Consider the following 23,169-nt stretch of genomic DNA (forward strand, 5'->3'; position numbering starts at 1 on the left):
GATATTTTCAGTTTTCTCACCATTTCATTTTTATTTTATCATTTGTTCTTTGAGATTTTGCCCTGAAATTTTCTTTAGTAAATTAGGACTTGCTGACAATGAAAATCACCTGTTTACCAGGGCTAATTTGTTTTGCTTTATGGGAATGTTTCCTTGTGCAACAGTGTAGCAAAAAAATGAAAAAGAAATGGGAAAAATACATCTAATTTCCTACCATCCCAACGAATCTACTTTGGACATGTACAGAACCTTTCCTTCCCCTTGGATTTATAATCTGTAATTTAAATAGAATTCTGAAGTTTATTGTTGGTTGGACATCCTCATGTTTAGACGTCCATCTGTTAGATGGACATTCTCATGTGGTCCATCTGGACCATACACGTACACCTGTTCAACAGGTCTTTCTGCTTCTGATGCTTCGGATCTCAGAGTGGAAGTCCAAGTTCTTTGGTGGCCTATAAGGCCTACAGTCCTCTCCATCACAGATCTCTTTCCAGACTTCTACAAGGTTCAAGCTCTCACATCCTTCAGACTTTGATTCTAACATTCAAGTTTGAGTCCTTAAGAGTCTTCTCTGGGAGACTTCTTTGACCACCCTGTTTGAAATTCACCCCACTTCCTATGCTGCTTATTCCTCCTATTACTTTTTTTTTCCTCTGTAGCACTTAACACTATCTACATTTGGATGTATTATAATTACTTTTCAGTTACTGTCTGTCTTTCCTTACCCTTCCCTGTGGAGAGTAAAGTTCTGTGCAGGTAGCGATTTTTGTCTCTTGTTCACTGGTCTTTTTTCAGCACTTAGGACATTGACTGGCACTTACTAGGGAATTAACGTGTGTTGAATAATGAGTGAACACCAGCTCTTCTCATCTGAGTTTCATACTGCTTCTGATGTGATGAGCTGTTTGTGGAGTCGTGCTCTACTGCTCTACAACCTGGCCTCTCATTTTCAATTGTATGTGCTTTCGTATATTTTTTGGGGGTGTGCTCATGTGTTATATTTTTGTCTGAAAGGTATTCTTGACTAAGTTTTTGCCTTCTTAACTCTTCTTTACTTTTCCCTTTGCTTCTTCCCTGTTCTCTCTGCCAAGTTGGCTCTTCTTCCTTTGAGCCTTTGGTGTCATGTTAGAGAAATTAGGAGCTTCCCTTGTGGCTCAGATGGTAAAGAATCTGCCTGCAGTGCAGGAGATCCAGGTTTGACTCCTGGGTCAGGAAGAATCCCCTGGAGAAGGGAATGGCTACTCAGTCCAGTGTTCTTGCCTGGAGATTTCCATGGACAGAGGAGACTGGTGGGAGGAGTCCATGGGGTTGCAGAGTTAGATGTGAATTAGCGCTAGAAGAATTAGACTGCACTGAAAAGTACTGTTTTTTTTTTTTTGCTTGGGTTTCTCCTTCCAGACTTAGGTATTGATAATCTCTGTGTCTGTAATGCCTTGAACTAGGTGCTTAATGATTTACAACTTTTTCTGTATTGCTTAGAATATTTATTTTAATGGAGTTATTCTTATATTGAGGTTTGGTTTTATTTTGCATGTTCCTAAAACACATTGGTATATTTTTGGATATTTCCTTTGTTTTCTGTGATAGTCTGGATTTGACAAGGCCATTATTTTATAATTTGAAAACCTGTTGATGATATGTTGCTATGTTTCATGGATACCATGGATTATGAATTTATAGATTTATGGGCAGAAGTAAGGAAATCATTCTCTTGAAATATTGCTGTTAATGTGAAAGGTGCGATTAATGCAGTTGTAACTATTTTAATAATCTTCACACAGCATGAATTCAGTTTTTTTTAACTTATTTTTCAGGGAAGTCTTAAGAGTAATCGACAGATCTCACCTCAGGAATTCATCTATGAACTGAAGATGGGGTCTGCGGATGAGAGACTCTTCACGTACCTGGAGTCCCTCCGCGTGTCTTTGACAAGTAATCCTGTGAGGTAATTTGTCTATCTGAACATGAGGGCATGTTACTGAATTAAACAGATGCTATGATTTGTCACTTTTATACTTCATGGTGCCTGTGAATAAATAGCTGGTCTATCTCAACAATTTCTCAAGGCAACAATTGAATACATAATATTTATATGCGTGTGGAAATATAGTCTCAATATACTTATTGTGTTTATTACTGAGTAATATATAGCTTTAAAAAAATCATGCCTTTTTTCCCTTAGAATTTTAAAAAACTTAAGCTATTTTTCAAAAGAGAATTAATCATGATCAGAAACTATTGATTTAATGTGGTTGAGTTTCACTCTGAATTTTGGCATTGTGTATATACTGGCTCATTCCTGTTTGACATAGCAAGAAATGCCAATAACTGTTTTTTTTTCTTTTATTGGAAGGGGTATCTTTATAGGAGCCCATAGGTTAGTGTTGTGAAGTTTAGCAAATAAATATATAGGATGCCTGGCAAAATCTGGATTTTAGACGTACTTACACTAAGAAATTATTTGTTATTTTCAGAAATCCAGATTTCACTAGGTGCCCTGTATCTAGCCATACTACAGTAGGTTCCTTGATAAACCAATTTTTAGACTTTTTAGCCCAGCATAGTCTTGAAAAATTTTAAATAGGGGTTGTTATAAAATGAGCAGTCATAGAATTTCCAAGCTGTAAGAGTTGAAGGTAGGTTAGTTTTGATTTCTTATTTGTATAATAAATGAATGCTTATTTCTATGTAAATATATATATATATATATATATATATATATAAATATATTCTAGTCTTCTCTCTATATGCATATATATGTGTATGTGTGTATAAAATGTAGATAAAGGGCCAGAGGGCCAGAATGACAAACTATATTTGGAGGTTAATGATATGTAAAATAATTTTTTTGATATTCTGATATTCTGGATATTTCTTAATTTTGGCTACAGTAAGATAAAAATCCTTGACAGTATAATTTTTAAAATAAAAAGACCCTACCTGCTGAGAGACATGAGAGTGAGGTTTAACTAAGGAGTATGAAGAGTGAGCAAAGAATCTCTATTATTTCAACTTTATCTTTATTTTTCCATATTTTACCATTTTAGTCTATTCTCTAGGGTATAAGGAGAAGGAAATGGCAACCCACTCCAGTACTCTTGCCTGGGGAATCCTGTGGACAGAGGAGCCTGGGGGGCTGCCCTCTATGGGGTCACACAGGGTCGGACATGACTGAAGCGACTTAGCAGCAGCAGCAGCAGCTAGGGTGTAAATTAATGGTGGGCGTGAGACCAGGGACTTCATGTCTTAATATTTATTTGACAGGTGTAGTCATATATGAAGAGTTCTGGTTTCCAGTTTAATCTGTACTGTTAAATGTTTTCATTTAAAAAATGTTGATGAGCACCTGCTGTTTTCTAAGTACCATCTTAGATGTGTGGCTTGAATAAACAGCAGAGTAGGTCCAGGCCCTGTTCCTGTAGAGTTTAAATGTAGGAAAAGGATATTGTTGGGGTCAACTGAGGAGCTATACTCATTTTCAGTTTATCTCCAGCCACCTGACACTGGAGATAATCACAGAATTTCAATGTAATTAGAAGTAGACTCTGCCATTACCTCATCTTCTTATTTTGAGTATTTGAACATGTTAGAGAAAAAAGCTGTGAGAGGACTGTCTGTGTGAATTCAAGCATATTACAATGGATTTAGTATTTCCTGTGATTCTACCTAAAGGCACTGGGAGATGATGCTGTATGTTTCATTTGAATCTTGTTTCAAAAATAAAAGTTTGTGGAATTATTTCCTTGAGACTGGCCAGTTCTAGAATATATTATCAGGAAGTCACAAGTATTTGTTTCCTATGAAATAGTATTTTTGACTGGAAAGAATAGAAAACCATATTATTAGGGAAATGTTTCTGAAATCATGGTGCTTCATGTAGAAGGAAACTGAGGTACTCAGGAACGTTTCTGTGCCCAGTGCTCCAATGAGAGGAGAAACTGAGCTGAACATGTGAAATGTGAATCTGTGTCTCTGATCAAATCTTTGGACTTTGCAGTTATGATGCAGTTAGCTGATAAAATCAATTTTTCATATTTTCTTTTTAATACATTATGTGATTAAATTTCAAGAGAGAAGGAATTCTAACTTTTTGTAAGTTTTTGAGATTATTATTAGATCTGTAGTATTACTGAGAAAATCAGAGTTAAATTTTTTAATGTCTGTGAATACAGTTGAAAAGTAAAGTAAGCAAGTGAACTGATTAATAATGGTTTTGGATCAAGATTTATTTAAATCAAAAATCAAGGAAAAATTAGGAGCAAACCCCCCGCCCCACCCTGGCGCCCCATCCCTGATATGCAATATTTTAGAGCCATTCATCAACCTCTGAAACTTTGCCTAGTGATTATGAAATATGTTATCCTTTGACTATCTGGATAGGGAATTAAGTGTAAACTAGTGTTTAAAATACCAAATTATTTGCTTTGTTTTATGAAGAGTTGATTTGAAGATCACATAGTTCTTCTGTTTGAAGTTTTATTGATTATTCAACATTCTTAAGGACAATTTTGAGCTTAAAGACAGTTCCTTTGTAACGTTTTAGTTGATGTCCACTAAAAGATGAGTCAACAACTATCTTTACACTTTCAAATATATGGATGTAAAGATGTAAAAAGTAGATACTAGTATCATTATGATTGATGTGCATTTTAGTCCGTACTCATCTTTGCAAGTAGCAAATTATAGAATGCATCTTCATTTGCCCAGTTTGACGTGGCTGTCAAGAAAAAGACTTCTGTCTCAGGAACAGCAGTCTTCTTGGATCTTTGTGTTTTGTGACTTTTAGGCATTAGTTTCTTTTATTCACAGTTAATGTGTACATTTTGAAGTTTACTGTTACTATTTTACAAGATACCATTTGGTTAGAAGATTTGTAACAAGATTTTGGAACTAGGTTTGATTAAGTTAATAACTGAAACTTTGAGAAAATCACTTTAGGAAATTTTTTCATAAGATGTAAGTTGGTCGCTCAGCTGGTAAAGAATCTGCCAGCAATGAGGGAGACCTGGTTTGATCCCTGAGTTGGGAAGATCCCCTGGAGGAGGGCATGGCAACCCACTCCAGTGTTCTTGCCTGGAGAATCCCATGGACAGAGGAGCCTGGCGGGCTGCAGTCCATGGGGTTGCAAAGAGTCAGATGACTGAGTGAGTAAGCACATGTTTACTGAAAAGCAGGTAAGCAGTCTGTGTGTGTCATTATTCCATTTAATCAGTATGTTTGGAATGTAGGTTTTCTGCATTTCTGGGCTTGAAAACACAAAACTGGTAGGAGAACTTACTTTTGGAATTGCTGAATGTTTTGTGCCATGCGCCGCATGTGTGAGAACAGAGATGGAAGAGCTTGTGGTGAGTGATGAGATCGCTATATTCCTTCTTGTCAGCCTGATCTGAAGAAAAGAAGTCAAGACCCAAATTTGAAGTTACTGATAGCTTGACTTATTATAAAAATTATTTGTATAAAATGTTTAACATTAGAAAGGCTACAGTGACACAAATACCCACTTTTCACTGATGAGGCTACTGATGAGGCTAACCTGCAGAATGTTGCCTATGACTTTGAAGCTTCCATGCCCCCCTCCTCAATTCAGATCACTTGAATTTTGGATTTATCATTTCTTTCTTTGCATTGTAGATAATCATGTATGTGTCCCTGATATTCTTCTTGGTTTTTAGATCTTTTGATCTAAAATGATCTAAAATTAAGTACTTAAATGGCATCATCTTCTGTGTTTTCTTTGAAGACTTTCATTTTCCTCTCAGTTTTTATGTATTTATAGCTGTTGTGTACAGCTACTCACATTTCATAACAAGCATTTTTCATACCTTTTTCTTATATTTTAAATGCTATCAGTTCAGTTCAGTTGCTCTATCGTGTCTGACTCTTTGTGACCCTGTGGACCACAGCACACCAGGCCTCCCTGTTCATTGCCAACTCCCAGAGTCTACCCAAACCCATGTCCATTGAGTCGGTGATGCCATCCAATCGTCTCATCCTCGGTCGTCCCCTTCTCCCACCTTCAATCTTTCCCACCTTCAGGGCCTTTTCCAATGACTCAGTTCTTCGAGTCAGGTGGCCAAAGTATTGGAGTTTCAGTCCTTCCAATGAACACGCAGGACTGATCTCCTTTAGGATGGATTGGTTGGATCTCCTTCAGACCAGGTCTTCCCAACACCACAGTTCAAAAGCATCAATTCTTTGGTGCTCAGCTTTCTTTATAGTCCAACTCTCACATCCATACATAACTGCTGGAAAAAACCATAGCTTTAATTAGATGGACCTTTGTTGGCAAAGTAATGTCTCTGCTTTTTAATATGCTGTCTAGGTTGGTCATAAGTTTTCTTCCAAAGAGCAAGCATCTTTTATTTCATGGCTGTAGCCAGCATCTGCATTGATTTTGGAGCCTCCCCAAATAAAGTCTGTCACTGTTTCTAGTGTTTCCCCATCTATTTGCCATGAAGTGTTGGGACCAGATGCCTTGACCTTAGTTTTCTGAATGTTGAGCTTTAAGCCAACTTTTTCACTCTCCTCTTTCACTTTCACCAAGAGGCTCTCTAGTTCTTCACTTTATGCCATAAGGGTGGTATCATCGGCATATCTGAGGTTATTGACATTTTTCTCCCAGCAATCTTAATTCCAGCTTGTGCTTCATCCAGCCCAGTTTTTCTCATGATGTACTCTGCATATAAATTAAATAAGCAGGGTGACAATATACAGCCTTGACAATACTCCTTTCCGGATTTGGAACCAGCCTGTTCCAGTCTGTTAGAACCAGTCCAGTTCTAACTGTTGGTTCTTGACCTGCATGCACATTTCTGAGGAGACAGATCAGGTGGTCTGGTAGTCCCATCTCTTGAAGAATTTTCCACAGTATGTTGTGATCCACACAGTCAAAGGCGTTGGCATAGTCAGTAAAGCAGAAGTAGATGTTTTTCTGGAACTCTGTTGCTTTTTTGATGATCCAGTGGATGCTGGCAATTTCATCTTTGATTCGTCTGCCTTTTCTAAATCCAGCTTGAACTTCTGGAAGTTCATGGTTCACATTGTTGAAGCCTGGCTTGGAGAACTTTGAACATTACTTTACGAGTGTGAGATGAGTGCAATTGTGCAGTAGTTTGAGCATTCTCTGGCATTGCCTTTCTTTGGGATTGGAATGAAAACTGACCTTTCCCAGTCCTGTGGCCATTGCTGAATTTTCCTAGTTTGCTGGCATTGAGTGCAGCACTTTCACAGCATTATCTTTTAGGATTTGAAACAGCTCAACTAGAATTTCATATCCACTAGCTTTGTTTGTAATGATGCTTCCTAAGGCCCACTTGGCTTCTCATTCCAGGATTTCCGGCTCTAGGTGAGTGATCACACCATGATTATCTGGGTCATAAAGATCTTTTTTGTATAGTTCTTCTGTGTATTCTTGCCACCTCTTCTTAATATCTTCTGCTTCTGTCAGGTCCATACCATTTCTGTCCTTTGTCGAGCCCATCTTTGCATGGAAAGTTCCCTTGGTATCTCTGATTTCCTTGAAGAAATCTCTGGTCTTCCCCAGTCTGTTGTTTTCCTATGTTTCTTTCACTGATAGCTGAGGAAGGCTTTCTTATCTCTCCTTGCTGTTCTTTGGAACTCTGATTTCAAATGGGTATAATCTTTCCTTTACTATTCCTATTTAAAGCATTCCTTTAAGTAGTATATGAATACTTTTTAAAAAAAAATCTTGTCTGATAATCCTGTGTTGACTTTGTAATTCATATCAGTTTAGAAATATATTGGAATTTATATGATGTTTCCCTTCAGAATTTCAGCTTATGCTGCTTTTTCCGTGGTCCTCTTCTTCCTCCTTCTGTTCGTAATTCCCCTATTCTTCTCTGTATTTTTTTTCTTCTTCTTGCTCAGATTCTTTTAATAGATTTAAAATTTCTCGTTTTATTTTTCTTCTTTTACTAATTTGGAAGACTTTCTTTTTGATCTTAAATAGAAGAGAAGTTTAACATCCACATACTTAGAAAGGAAACTGCTTGCATGTACTTTAAGGAACAGAAGAAAGCAATATCTTTTCTTCTGAACCTAAAATACATCAACACCAATCATCTTCTCTTAATTTGTATGCTAGTTCTGTGTGATGTTTTAATTTTTTCTTTTTTCATATTGTAAATTAGCTGTCTTTTCTACTGAGATACTTCCCAGGTGATGCTACTGGTAAAGAACCTGCCTGCCAGTGCAAGAGACACGGGTTCGATCCCTGCTTCTGGAACATCCCCTGGATGAGGGCATGGCAACCCACTCCAGTATTCTTGCCTGGAGAATCCTACAGGCAGAGGAGCCTAGCGGGCTACAGTCCGAGGGATCCCACAGAGTTGTACACAACTGAAGAGACATAGCATGCACACACGCACCACTAATATATGCTGCAGATAAATATTTATATGTGTTTATATACACATACTTATCATTTGGTTTTGGTTCATCATTCTTTTTTTCTAACTTTATTTTTGTTTCAAATATATCATTATATTTCCCTAGTGAGAGTACTTCAGTGGTAAAGCTTTCTTTTGTTTGAAAGTGAATTTCTTTGCCTTTACTTTTTTGAACAATAGTTTTCCTAAGGGCATGAAATTATTTGATCTTTTCTTAGTCAATTGAAGATATTGATACCGTTTTTCTTCTTTGTTACATTGCTTTTTTGAGAGGCAGGTTCTTTCTCTAAAACTCATTCTGTTCTAGGTAATCTGCCTTTTCTCTCTGGCTTTATTATATCTTGTTTTTGATGTTCTCTAGTTTGTCCTGTGTGTCAAGGTGGATTTTTTTCTTCTTTATTTTTACTAGGGATTTTTTTGGGTTTCCTGGGTTGAATGGTGTCTTTAATAAATTCTGTGAAAATATCAGTCATTGACTCTTTGAGTATTGACTGCCCTCCCCATTTTGTATGTTTTCTATGTTCTTACTCCATGTAGTGTTATTTCCTAACCTCTTTGAAGTTTTGTCTATTTCTCTGTACTGTTAATATATTCTAGTTTCCTAATTATTTTCTTTTCCATTGTCTAATCTGTTGTTTAATTTGTATGTTGTATATTAAATTTCCACTCCATTATAATTTCATCCCTAGACGCTTGCTCCTTGGAAGAAAAGCAATGACCAATCTAGACAGCATATTAAAAAGCAGAGACTTTACTTGGCCAACAAAGGTCCGTCTAGTCAAAGCTATGGTTTTTCCAGTAGTCATCTATGGATGTGAGAGTTGGACTGTAAAGAAAGCTAAGTGCCTAAGAATTGTTGCTCTTGAACTGTGATGTTGGAGAAGACTCTTGAGAATCCTTTGGACTGCAAGGAGATCCAACCAGTCCTTTCTAAAGGAGATCAGTCCTGAATATTCACTGGAAGGACTGATACTGAAGCTAAAATGCCTAATACTTTGGCCACCTGATGCGAATAACTGACTCATTGGAAAAGACCCTGATGCTGGGAAAGATTGAAGGAGGGTGGAAAAGGTGACAACAGAGGATGAGATAGATGGTTGGATGGCCTCTCCGACTCAGTGGACATGAGTTTGAGTAAACTCTGGGAGTTGGTGATGGACAGGGAGGCCTGGCATGCTGCAGTCCATGGGGGTCACAAAGAATCGGACATGACTGCGCAGCTGAACTGAACTGTAAACTGTATCTTTATTCATAATTTTTGCTTTGTTACTTTTGTCCTATTTATTATTTCTCTAAATATATTACATATTTTATATTCTTTGACTGTAATTCCAGCAAATAAAGGTTTCCTAGGCCTACTCCTGGAGGTTTTTTTTTTCCTGCTTTACTTGTTTCTCGATTGTCTGTGTGTTTTTAAGTTTAGAATGTGTCCTCCTATTCCTTGGAGCTTCTTCTTTGAGATTTATTTTGAAGATATTTTGAATTAATCTAAATGATTAGTCTAATTAAATTTTTGTTTTTCTATTACTGAGTGCATAGTGACCGAGGGCTGCCTTAAAATAAATTGATTTCTTTTTCCCTCCACATACATATGCAAGGTTGGGTTATGAATTATCAGAAGACATTTGCCTTGATGTCCCTCTTTATTGGATTGTCTATTGCTGGTCTCTTTCCTACTGAAGGTGTGGCCTTCTGAGAGCCTTGTGTGTCTCAGGCTTGATGGTGGCTTGAGGCTGTAATTATTGTCTCATTTGCTCTGCTCAGCTCCCACAAAGGAGATGTTGGGTTTCCAGGGCTTTATGTTGGCCCCAGAGCAAATGAAGTTTGAGGCAGGCTTTCCTGTCAAAATTTTTTTCATTCTCTCAGGTCCTACATTTACTTTAGTCCTTTTTTAGTATCTTTCTTTTGTTTGGCCTCTCAAGAACCTTCTTTATGACTCATCCCTAAATCCCACAAAAAAGAGACCTTTTACCATTTATTCAATTTCCTGTAATGCAGCTGCTGTCCTCTTTGACATGTGCAAAATACTGGGTTTTACGGCAATACTAATTACACTTCATTTTTACTTTTGTTTTCTGAACTATGTTAAAAAAATAGATACAGAAAAAGAGCAAGGAACAAAATCAGCTGTACTGCTGGAAAATAGAGTGAAAAACAAAACTGGGACTTGAAGGTGAAATGTACTTCTTAACTTCTTTCCACTGAATCGTTTACCGTGTTGCCGTAGCTAGAAAGACCAGGAAGCTGCCGGCCAGAGTCCTGTGCGTGTGTGTTTTGTGTACTTCATCAGATTGATAAATCAGTTCTTCTTGGGGAATATTCTAATAAGGAGATGAAAGGAGTGGCCAGAAGTAAGCCTTAATGTTGTTTTCTGGGAAATATAGAAGAAGACCTCTCCCCCTGTAGAAGTGAGGGAGGGTGGATAATATTCTTATTAATAACATGCTCTAGTTTGTTTTCATTCTCATGATGTTTCAGAATTTTAAATTAAGACGTGAAATATAAAGTTTCTTAAGAAAAAAACCAGCCTTAGAAAAATCAGCAATATGTGCAGATTTACAGTGATAGTCACAGTGATAATTTCTGAAATGGGCAAGAGAAGTAAACGTTTTCCTTGGAGATGTACATTCTTGTAGTCTTTCTGTCTTGCCTTTTCCTGCCTTTTCTCTCTTTCTCTTCCATAGTTATGTCAGGAAGATATGCAATGCAGGTGACTCTGTGTTTTCTTTCCTATGCTGTTCACTACAGTAGCTATCTTATGGCTATTAATTAAAATTTAATGAAAAAAGGCAACATTTCAAGTGCTCAGGAGGCACATGTGGCTAATGACTCCCATGTTGGACAACACGTATGTACTGCTTCTGTTGTATTTTACTAGATAGTGCTGCTTAAATGCTTTGGTTTTTCTGAGTTTTTGTATATATACATAAAGATATCAAACATTTCTTTGATATGTTTATTACATGGTTGCTATGTTCTCAAAGTTATGTTCAGGACTGTGAAAATACATAAGGAATTAAAGTCTGAAAGATTAAAGGGTATTTTTTAAAACCTCCAAGGATGAATGAATATTCATGTAAAGAGAATCAAAGAGTGATATAAGGCAGCGGTCTTCAACGTTTTTGGCACCAGGGACTGGTCATGGAAGACAGTTTTTCCACGGATGGGGGGAAGGCAGTGGTTTGGGGATGATTCATGATTCACATGATTACATGTGTTGTGCAGTTTATTTCTATAATTCTTATATTGTGGTATGTAGTGAGAAGATTAAACAGCTCACTGTAATACAGAGTCAGTGGGAGCCCTGAGCTCAGGTGGTAACTCGAGCCCTGGGGAGTGGCTGTAAAGACAGATGAAGCCTTGCTGGCTCTCCCGCTGCTTACCTTCTGCTGGTGCTGGCTGGGGACCCTGACCTAAGGGAGGCTGCCTACACAGGGACTGCTGCCTTAGCAGTACATGGCTAAGGGAGTGGGCTTCATAGCAATGTCCAGAGCCAGAAAGGAAGGGAGGGGCTGGGGTGACAGGCCGTGCTGTAGCTGTGGTCCGTGGTAGCTTTACTGGGGCCGCCTGTAGTCAGGATGAGGGAATCACCAATACGGCACATCCTGGAAGTCATGGAAACATCCTCTTTGGTAGGTTGAACATATTAGTGAGGTGCATGTTTCTTTTAAACGGAATTTTCCTCACAGATGTGCATACTTTTACCTCTTAGAAGCAATTTTTCCAGGTTGTTTTCCAATAAGAAGTCAAAGTGAAAGGTAGGATGTTACTGTTCTTTACCTCTTTAGGTACTGCCATATATGTTAGGATATGTCTTTTATTATTTATGTGTAAATGATCATTCAGGATTCATAACTTTTATGATAATATTGCTTATTAAAGAAATATTTGACTGTTCTATACATCTATATAGAACAGTCTTATGGACTCTGTGGGAGAGGGAGAGGGTGGGAAGATGTGGGAGAATGGCATTGAAACATGTGAAATGTCATGTATGAAACGAGATGCCAGTCCAGGTTCGGTGCACGATGCTGGATGCTTGCAGGATGGGAACACGTGTATACCTGAAATTAAAAAATTAAAGAAAAAAAAAAAAGAAAAAAAAAATAAAGTGACAATGAATATTAAAAAAAAAAAAAATAAAGAAATATTTGTTGAAAATGACCTCTAATTTTAGGCCATTTTGCTGTTCTTTCTGAAGTGGTTGAAATGAATGAAATATTAATGAAAAATGCCCTGGAAGAAAATTAATGTTTTCAGGTGCATACTAACTTGATATTTTTGAAGGGCAAGCTATTACTTCCCAGTGCATTCACAGCCCGTCCAAAGCTGGTGTCATTTTTCTGAGAGCCTCTCTGGAAGACTCAGTGTTCCCCCGTGGTTGGGAGACTTTCTCCTTTGTGTATTGTCATTCATACTGTAGCTTGATTTTGGCTTATTGATATATTAAAATGTATTATAATTATTTGGTTGTGAAGTTAACTTTGCCTGTACTTAAAGCTTTGACTTTGAAGGCAAGGTTAACAATAAAAGTAGAGTACGTTGAAAATAGAGTAATTGCTTTTAACAGAGAAATACATATTTTCTGCACAAGGTGAATAGAGCATATATAGCTCAATTTATACATGAGCTGAAAAGTCCTAGAATTATAAAGTGCTGCCAATGTATTTTAAAATATGTCTCCCAGTCTTTTTAAAATAAAATATAAATTGCTGTTTGAATTGCCAAGATTAATTTAAAAAACCCTATTCAAATATTAAGTCAGTTACAGTATAACATAGGGTCTCAAATTTTGCTTTTAAAATAGAGTAATTTGATATTTAGGCATAAAAGGAATAATGTATGAATGAAAACTAATTATTTGTAAAATCAGGTTGCTCTTTGCTAAGTCACTTCAGTTGTGTCCGACTCTGTGCAACCCCATGGACAGCAGCCCACCAGGCTTCCTGTCCCTGGGATTCTCCAGGCAAGAACACTGGAGTGGGTTGCCATTTCTTTCTCCAATGCATGAAAGTGAAAAGTGAAAGTGAAGTCGCTCAGTCCTGTCCGACTCTTCCGGACCCCATGGACTGCAGCCCACCAGGCTCCTCCATCCATGGGATTTTCCAGGCAAGAGTACTGGAGTGGGGTGCCATTGCCTTCTCCAGGTTACTGTTTAGAAGACTACAAAAAGTTTTATGCCATAACAATTTGGGAAAAATACTGCTGTTAATCTAAAACAATTTCTCATGTATCTAGAGACAAAATATAAGAAAATTACTTCTTTCCAATGATAACTGTCTCCATTTTCAGAGAATGTAAACCTTCTGTCTCAAATCTGTAACAGCTATCAGTATGATGTTATTTACTGAATACTTTGGTTTCTTTGGTAAAGATAAATATTTTTAGTGGGAAATTATTGTATTGTAGGCACTAAAGCTTCTAGCTACTTAGTATCCTACATACAAGAAAATTAAATAGTTTAGTTTAGTTCTGAGACTTAATTTTTTGGCCTTGTTACTATGTGTTAAAATATATTGCTGTGTGCATTAAGTAAAGGATTTAAAGTATGATGATCCTTGTGTTGGTATTCCCTGACATATCTGTACATAAAGAAATATGTAATTGTACATAAAGAAAGGCAAGAGAAAGAAGTTTCAATTTTCATGATTCAGAAAACCATATAGAGTAAATGCAGTTTTATATTGCTGCATATTTCTAGTTTTTTTATTACAAAGGGTAATGTACATTAGAAAGAAACAGGTATACTTTTCATATGTTAAACATCCTTTGTGTGTTAAAATTTATAAAAGAAAATTATAAAATTATAAAGATGTATAATTACAAAAGAAAAATATTTTGTTAAAATTTAGAAAAGAAACATTGAATTTTGATTAATTTAAATTTAAATATCCACTTGTTACTTGTGGTTACCCTGTTGGACAGCACTCTTGTAGAGATCCGAAACTCATATAATTTTACCGTTGCACTTGTTTTGAGCCTTTGCACTCTTACGCGTAGATATGGCTGCTCCCTTTATCATGCTGTGAAATTCCGAGGTGGGGGGTAAACTGTTCCACTGTTGTAGAGCCTTAATATGGGGCTCAGAAGAGAAGATCAGAGGCAGGTTAAATAAACTTGCATAGTAATGAAAGAATAGGGAAATTCAAGCGTGAAAGGAAGTGACATGAGCCTGGCTTGCTCGTTCTTCAGGATCGAGGGCAGGTATTTGCGTGTTTCTGTGGACCTTCCTGTTACAAAGCTAGAAGAGTTGCAGGTGCTTCTCCTGGTTCTCACACTGCTGAGAGTCCGTCTGGAGAGGAATGTCTTAACAAACATTAAAGAGTAAATGGTACCATCAGGTGTGATCTCAGTAAGTTCTTAGGTATGTGGTATGGATAACATGCCCCTAGAGTACAGCAGAGGGTGTATTAATCTACCTGGGTGAGGTCCCACAGTACCAAGAGGCATACTGGGGAAGGACGTAGAGAATAGAAGTTAATGAAACAAAAGAGGTCATCAGTCCAGAAAAAATAAGGGACCCACAGTGAAACTTTTAGGTGGAAGCTGGTCAGACTCTATAGTCTGTGATGCCATCCAACCATCTCATCTGTCATCCCCTTCGCCTCCTGCCTTCAACCTTTCTCAGCATCAGGGTCTTTTCCAATGAGTTGACTCTTCATGTTAGGTGGCCAAAGTATTGGAGTTTCAGCCTTAGCATTTGTCCTTCCAATGAATGTTCAGGACTGATCTCCTTAAGGATTGACTGGTTTGATCTCCTTGCAGTCCAAGGGACTCTCAGGAGTCTTCTCCAACACCACAGTTCAAAAGCATCAGTTCTTCAGTGCTCAGACTTCTTTATGGTCCAACTCTCACAACTGAACATGACTACTGAAAAAACCATAGCTTTGACTGTACAGACCTTTCTTGGCAACGTGATGTCTCTCCTTTTTAATATGCTGTCTAGGTTTGGCATACCAATCTTCTAAGGAACAAGCATCTTTTAATTTCATGGCTGCAGTCACTGTCTGCAGTGATTTTGCAGCCCAAGAAAATAAAGTCCATCACTATATCCATTTTTTCCCCATCTATTTGCCATGAAGTAATGGGACTGGATGCCATGATCTTCATGATCATGAGGATGCCATGATGTCCTCTTTCACCTTTATCAAGAAGCTCTTTAGTTCTTCTTCGCTTTCTGCCATTAGGATGATATCATTTGCATATCTGAGATTGTTGATAGTTCTCCTAACAATCTTGATTCCAGCTTATGATTCCTCTAGCCCAGCATTTTGCATGATGTACTCTGCGTATAAGTTAAATAAGAAGCATAACAATATACAGCCTTGTCATACTCCTTTCCCAGTTTTGAACCAGTCCCTTGTCTGGGTCTAACTGTTGCTTCTTTGAGCCAATGGAGAAACTTAAATTAGCCAGAGTTCAAACAAGAAGGATGCTACTGGGAGGGATTGGGGGCAGAAGAATAAGGGGATGACAGAGGATGAGACAGCTGGATGGCATCACCGATGGCATCACTGACTCGATGCACATGAGTTTGGGTGAACTCCGGGAGTTGGTGATGGACAGGGAGGCCTGGCGTGCTGCAATTCACGGGGTCACAAAGAGTCGGACACGACTGAGTGACTGAACTAAACTGAACTGAACCAAGAAGGAAACTTGAATTGATCCTTGAAAGATGAGATCATTCCATTTGTTACAGAAGAGGCAATTCTGTAGAGGGGAGCCTTGTGAGTGAAGCTAGGAATGACCTTGATAGAATCAAGGGCAGATTATGAACTTAATAATTAAGTTTATGAATTGATCTGATGTAGTGGAGAAGTATTGAGCAGTAGTGGCGAGTATTTAGAATGGGAGCAAATAATGGAAGGTCTGAAATGTGGTAACAGTTTTTCTTTCCATGTATGTTGGCTGCCAAATTAGTTTGTACTTGAAATGAATAATTTAGTTAATGCTTTCCTAAAGAAAAATACGTTTGATACTAAGAAATTTACTTACTAACACTTAAACTATCTGATAGTTTTAAACTATTTCATTTTCTGCAGTCTGTTTCTTTTAATGGTTGACAAGTTTTGAATGGAGCGCATAGTGGTATGTGTGTATGTGTTCAGTCGCTCAGTCACGTCCAACTCTTTGTGACCCCCTGAGCTGTAGCCCACCAGTTACTCTGTCCATAGGATTTTCCAGGGAAGACTACTAGAGTGGGTTGCCATTTCCTACTCCAAGGGATCTTCCTGATCCAGAGATGGAAGTGTCTTTTATGTCTCCTGCATTAGCGGGTGGATTCTTTGCCACTGCACCACCTGGGAAGCTCACCCAATGGTATATATTATTTTAAATCCATAGTTCTCTTCCTGCAGTTTCATCTAAAGATAAAGAACTCATGTTTCTTGTATAAGGTGGTTCATTTTTTCATCATTGCAGTTAGTCTGCTTTTCTTTTAAGTTTATCTGTAATACTTTCTCTGAGCATTTTATCCCCTTTAATATATTGTAGCTAAAATAACTATGAGAATGGGTTATTCACTTTGTTTCTTCATTATCTCATCTAATATTAGAGGGGGGTGAATAGTTTTAAGTACATAATTTCTTTAAAAGTTAATTCCTAGAAAATATGCATATTAATTGTTTGTATTTTGAAGTTTGGTATGTTTTACAGTCAGAGCATTATTTAGTTCCTGAATTCCCTGTCTGCCTGTATAATATAGTGTAGATTTTGTGGATAGACTATTGAATGGGATGTGGGTGTGTTTGTTTTGCCCTGCTGGGCATGTTAATTGCCTTGTACTCTCCCCTAGAACTCTTCATCTTAAGTGTTAATATTTAGTCACCTTGCTAAGAGTGGGTGAGAATGAAAGCTTAAAATAAGCTATAATTATATTCAGCATTGGTGATATAGTGCTCTGACAGAGGAATATAAATTGGATCTGGATATTATACATATTAAAACTGACCTTCTAAGTTTAAGATCTGAAATTTGTTTCTTTGTTACATGTGGCCAGTAATATATTTTTTCCTCTTTCAAGAACTCCTTATATTGATTTTTAGCAAAATAATTTTGTATTTCCCTAGGCATTAGTGGAAAATTATTATTTTTGGTAAGTAAAACATAGTGTCTTACAGCAAAAAGTATAAATTCTTGCCTGGAAAATAAACAGTACACGAAAGCAAAATGAAAGAGAAATGAACAGCATCACCTGTGTGCAAAGACACTGTAACTGCTGGGTGGAAGTGGGGGTGGATAAGGAAGCGCCCTTGTTTAGTGCCGTGGGGCTCATTTAAAAGTGTTGGTAAAGTAGGGAACCATAAACTGAACGATTCATGTATACCCTTAGTGGGGTTTTTTTGATTCACAACATCAGCCTGCATTTTGCTCCTGGACATGAGGCGTGGAGCCCAGAGCTCTTCTTGCGGGGACACAGGCTGCCTGCCCGAGCCACAGCTGTGTCGTTGTCCTCGTGGCGGTGTTGTCTGTGGAGCAGAACTGTGAGGGCTCTGCAGAGCAACCTGAGTATACAGTCCTTACTCTTAAAGAAAACTTCTCTTTGATCTCTCCCAGTAAGTTTACACTTGTGTCTACACCTACTTCTATGGCACTTTTTAAATGTCATCTTTTAAAAAGTGTTTGCAAAGCATTAGACTTAGTTTTCATAGAAACAGCAACTCTTCCCAATGATTTGTTGTCTGTGTAATTTAGATTATATAATAAGAAGTGCAACTTGCAAAAATGGGTTTGGAAACAAATCCAACTGATTCTTAGTGGGAGCAGAAGTGTGTGGATGTAGGGAGTGTTCATTTTGCCATGGATGTTAGCCTGTATTTCAGACATGAAGAGGAAGCCAGTAGGTAAGTAAGTGAGCTGATTGGGTAGGAGATAATTAACAATGTGTTTGTGTGGCTCTGCATACATGACTCATTTCCAAAATATGAACAAGAACATGTACTTTTGAAAAAAAAAGTAGAAAATATCATATTACCATATGGTAAAATACCATATTACCATATCTACTTTTTAAACTTCACATATGTTAGCATATTTCCATAGCAAGTTTGTAGGCATAAAAGTTTCTTTGATTAAGGATTTTTTCCTAGCCCATGCCATGTTCAGTAGTTATCTTACCTGCTGCTTTAGCATCCTTTTTTTTATGTTTGTCCTAAAGCTTATTTTAATTGTTTTTCCTTCAAATTTCTGCCATCAAATCTTTGTCCCCTATTATGTTTATTTTGTCTACTCTTATCACCCTTTTTCTTTTTTAATTCTTCTGCAATCACTGTTTTACTGTTCAGAGTTATTTATAAACTGGTCTTGAATTGAGCTTTTTAATGGTTCTTTTCGGTTTTTATTTGAGCTCACTTGAGCAGTTGATCCCTGCCTCTTATCTATTTTCTCTTTCCACATGATTTGTATTTTTTAAAAATATTTTTTATTGAAGTATAGTTGCTTTACAATGTTGTGTTAGTTTCTGGTGTGTTCCTTAGGATTTATTAGGTCATCTTCACTGTCTTTTCTCAGGTGCCTTGGTGGAGAGTTTCTTTGTATTCTCACATGTTAACTGTAGATGCTTCAGACTTGTGTTTCTAAGAAGACAGAGTAGGTACACTTTTACCTATTCCTCCCACTAGGCATAACTAAAAGAATAAGACATTGTATGTGAAATAAATCCCTAGTGACATATAGGCTAGGAATCTTGGGACCCAAGAGATAACATGAAGGTGAGCTCTCTGGATTTTCTTTTGCCTCTTCTACCCCAACTTTGGACCTAAAGAAGTCAGCAAGCTAGAAACACCAGTAAGCACAGACAGAATTCCGATAAAAGGCTGCTGTTTACTCTTAAGCCAAAGGGCCATGAAAAGGCAGCCGGCAAGATAGAAAGCTATGATACTAACCGGTGCAGGCCTTCTGAGGACCACAGAGGATAACCCTTGCCTCACCCAGCCCTCCATCAGAGCCTGCTAGAGCCCTGGACTCAGAGCCCCAGGCCGCAGGAACGCGGAGCTCGTCTCTCCCCACTGTGGGGGCGCCATAGGACGTCACGGAGAGTCAGAACTGTCTCCACAGTCCAGTAGTCACAAGCTCGCTCTCCTCTCCACCTCCCATGTTGGTGCCGGTGGAAGTTCCGTGCAGAGCATGAAGAAGCAGTCCTGTCTCTCCCTGCCAGAGAGGTGCCACGGAGGGCAGGTGGGGAACCCACGCTCCCACCTGGTCAAGCACCTCTCCCCTGAGTGGAGGCCAGGCGTGGAGCCTGGGCTCAGTTCCCAGCCGGCAGAGTTGGTGTGCCGCCTCTCCGTCCTCTACTGGAGCAGTGTCACAGGGAGCCAGCCTGGAAACAAGAGGATTAAAGAGGTCAAAATCTCCTAGCTTGATACCCAAGTTTCTCAGATTCAGTATAAAATCGTCATCCCAAGAAGTAAGATCTCAGACTGAATGAAAAAAGACAGTTTGTAGATACCAGCACTGAGGTGACATAAATACTGGAATTATCTGACAAGGATTTTTAAAGCAGCCATCATAAAACTATTCTAGTTAGCAATTATACACATGCTGAAACAAACGAAAAAAATGAAAAGTCTCAGCAAAGAAATAGAAACTTTATTCTTCTTTGAAGATCCAAATGGAAACTGTGTAAGTGAAAAATACAGTGATTGAAATTAAAGAAAAAATAGTTTACTGGAGGGGGCTCAATAGCAAAATTTAGGGATGAGGGGAAAGAATTGGTGAACTGCAGTGTAGAATACATAAAATTAAAAATTACCTAATCTGAATAATAAAGAGAAAAATAAATAAATAGATGAAAAGAACAGAGTCGTAGGGGCCTATGGTACTATTATCAAAGGTCTAAATTTTCTGTCTTCAGAGTCCTGGAAGGATTTGAGAAAGAGAGCAGGATAAAAAAAATTGCTTGAAGAAACGGTGACTGTATACTCCTCAAATTTGGCAAAAGACATCAACTTAAAGATTAAAGAAATTGAATGAGCCAGAAGTGGGATAAACCCAAAGAAATTCACACTAAGACACATCATAGTGAAACTTCTGAAAACTAAGGGCAGAGAAAAAAGTCTTGAAAGCAGCAAGAAATTACACTTTAGTTATGGGAAAAAACAATTTCAATGACTTTGGATTTCTCATTAAACTGTGAAGGCCAAAAACAAGTGGTGAAAGTTTTGTGTGAAGAAAGGAAATAACAATCAGCTCAGAATCTTACATGCTGAGAAAATATCCTTCAGTAGTGAAGGAAAATCAAGACATACTCAAAGGGAAGAAAACCAAGAGAATCCTTAGCCAGCAAACTTAGCCTAAGAAAATGAGCAAAGTATGTTTTCTACATAGAAAGGAAAAACTAGAAGAAGGAGCCTTGGGATATTAGGTAGAAGAAAGGAAAACTGTAAGTAAAGGTAACAGTCAATACAATATACTTTCCTTCTCTTGATGTTTATAAACTTGATAGTAGAAGCCAAATTTATAACACTGTCTGATGCCATTCTAAATTTGTGAGGAAGAAATACTTAAAAAACAATGATTCTATAATGGGAAAAGTAAAGGGAGGAAACTGCAGACTGGGTGGCTTAAACAACACATTTATTTTCTCACATTCTGGGGGCTAGCAGCCAACAGGGTTGGTTTCTCCTGAGGCCCCTTTCCTTGACCTGTGGATGCCTGCTGTCTTACCGCGTCTGTACTTGGCCCTTCCTCTGCATCCTTGGTGTCTCCTCCTCTTAGAAGGACACTAGTCATACTGGATTAGGGCCCTCCCCTTATGACCTTGTTTAATTACTCCTTAAAAGACTGTATCTCCAAATGGAATCACATTGTGGTTTTGGGCTTCAGCGTATGAGTTTTGAGGGACACTTTTCCATCTGTGGTGGTTTTCCCTGGTGGCTCAGATAAAGCGTCTGCCTGCAATGCAGGAAACCTGGGCTCAAACCCTGGGTCAGGAAGATCCCCTGGAGAAGGAAATGGCAACCCACTCCAGTACTCTTGCCTGGAGAATCCCATGGAGGGTGGAGCCTGGTAGATTACAGTCCATGGGGTCGCAAAGAGTCGGACACAACTGAGGGACTTCACTTTCACTTTTCCATCTGTAACAGTAGGGAAGATTTCTATAATTCATTCAGACTTGTGAAGTGATGACACCAAGAAAAAATGTGATTACATTATGACGTAACATCTAGAGCAGTCACTTCAAAGGGCAATACAAAGAGATATACATAAAAACACAGTAGGTAAATCAAAATGGAATGTGAAACACATGCAAATAAACTGTGGGAAAGCAGGAAAAGGAAGATAAAGTGAACAAACAAAAGCCAAGAAATGGTAGAATGAAGCACTAACACATCAACAATTATATTATGTGTAAATGGTTATATGCTAATTAAAGGAGATTTGCAGAGTTGATTAAAAATATCACTAGTTATATATTTTCTATCAGAAATTTACTTCAAATATATTTATATAGGCAAATGGAAAGTAAAAAATATTATACATATATATATATATATATAAATATTAATAAAAAAGCACTTGTGGCTATTTTAATATAATTTAGACCTCAGAGTAAAGAAATAAAAGAGATTGATTGTATATAATGAGTCATACCACCAAAAGTGCAATCCTAAACATGTATGTGTCAAATCACAGATGTGTAAAACACAAGAAGCAAGAAGAAAAAGGAAGAACTGAAAGGAAAAATGGATAAATCCACAATTAGATTTGGAGACTTCACAATTCAGTTAATAATTGATACAACACATGAACAGAAAACCACTGAGGGTATATAAGAAACTCAACACCGCCATCAAGCAAAAGTATATATTTATAGGAGACTCCATCCAATAGTAGCAGAATTCCTTCTTATTATCACTGAACATATACCAAGACAGACCATGTCTTGGGCTAGAGAGCAAACAAACCTCATCACATTTAAAAAAAAGTGAAATCATATCAAATGTGTTTTCTCACCAAAATGGTCTCAAATTAGAAAGATAACATGAAGATCTCTGAACATCTGGAAAGTAAACAACAATAGCAAGTAATACACTTCCATATAGTTCTTGGGTCAAAGAAGATGTCTTAAAGGAAATTAAAAATATATACCCAAACTTAATGAAAATGAGAATTGTTGTTGTTGTTTGATCACTAAGTTGTGTCCGACTCTTTGTGACCCCATGGACTGTAGCATGCCAGGCTCCTCTGTCCTTCACTATCTCCCAGAGTTTGCTCCAATTTGTGTCTATTCAGTCAGTGATGCCATCTAGCCATCTCATCCTCTGCTACCCCTTTCTCCTTTTGCATTCAGTCCAGCATCAGGGTCTTTTCCAGTGAGTTGGCTGTTGGCATCAGGTGGCCAAAATATTGGAACTACAGCTTCAGCAGGAGTCCTTCCAATGAATATTCAGGGTTGATTTCCTTTAGGATGGACTGGTTTGATCTTGTAGTCCAGGGGACTCTCAAGGATCTTCTCCAGCATTATAATTTGAAATCATCGGATTCTTTATTACTTTAGCCTTCTTTATGATCCAATTCTCATATCTGTACATGACTTCTGGAAAAACCATAGCTTTGACTAAACAGACCTTTGTCAGCAAGGTGATGTCTCTGCTTTTTAATACACTGTCTACATTTATCATGTGGGCTTTAAAGGTGCCTCAGTGGTAAAGAATCTGCCTGCCAGTGCAGGAGATGCAGGAGACATGAATTTGATCTCTGGGTTGGAAAGATCCCCTGGAGAGGGAAATAGTAACCCACTGTAGTATTCTTGCCTAGA

The 23,169-nt window shown here is 37.9% G+C and overlaps 1 protein-coding gene across 6 annotated transcripts in view; it reads left to right on the forward strand.

Moving 5' to 3' along the window:
• Positions 1-23,169, forward strand: part of DIAPH3 (diaphanous related formin 3) — a 562,435-nt gene that overhangs the window by 130,985 nt on the left and 408,281 nt on the right. For all 6 annotated transcript variants that reach the window (XR_009739822.1, XM_061434429.1, XM_061434430.1 and 3 more), the window contains one exon: positions 1,818-1,948. Coding sequence is in view for 5 of the 6 variants with exons in the window: in XM_061434429.1 (XP_061290413.1) it covers positions 1,818-1,948 (131 nt within the window). In the remaining variant the exon portion in view is untranslated. The remainder of the gene's footprint in view (positions 1-1,817; positions 1,949-23,169) is intronic.

The sequence above is a fragment of the Bos javanicus genome, chromosome 12, assembly GCF_032452875.1.
Source record: "Bos javanicus breed banteng chromosome 12, ARS-OSU_banteng_1.0, whole genome shotgun sequence".
In the NCBI taxonomy this organism is placed as follows: Eukaryota; Metazoa; Chordata; class Mammalia; order Artiodactyla; family Bovidae; genus Bos; species Bos javanicus.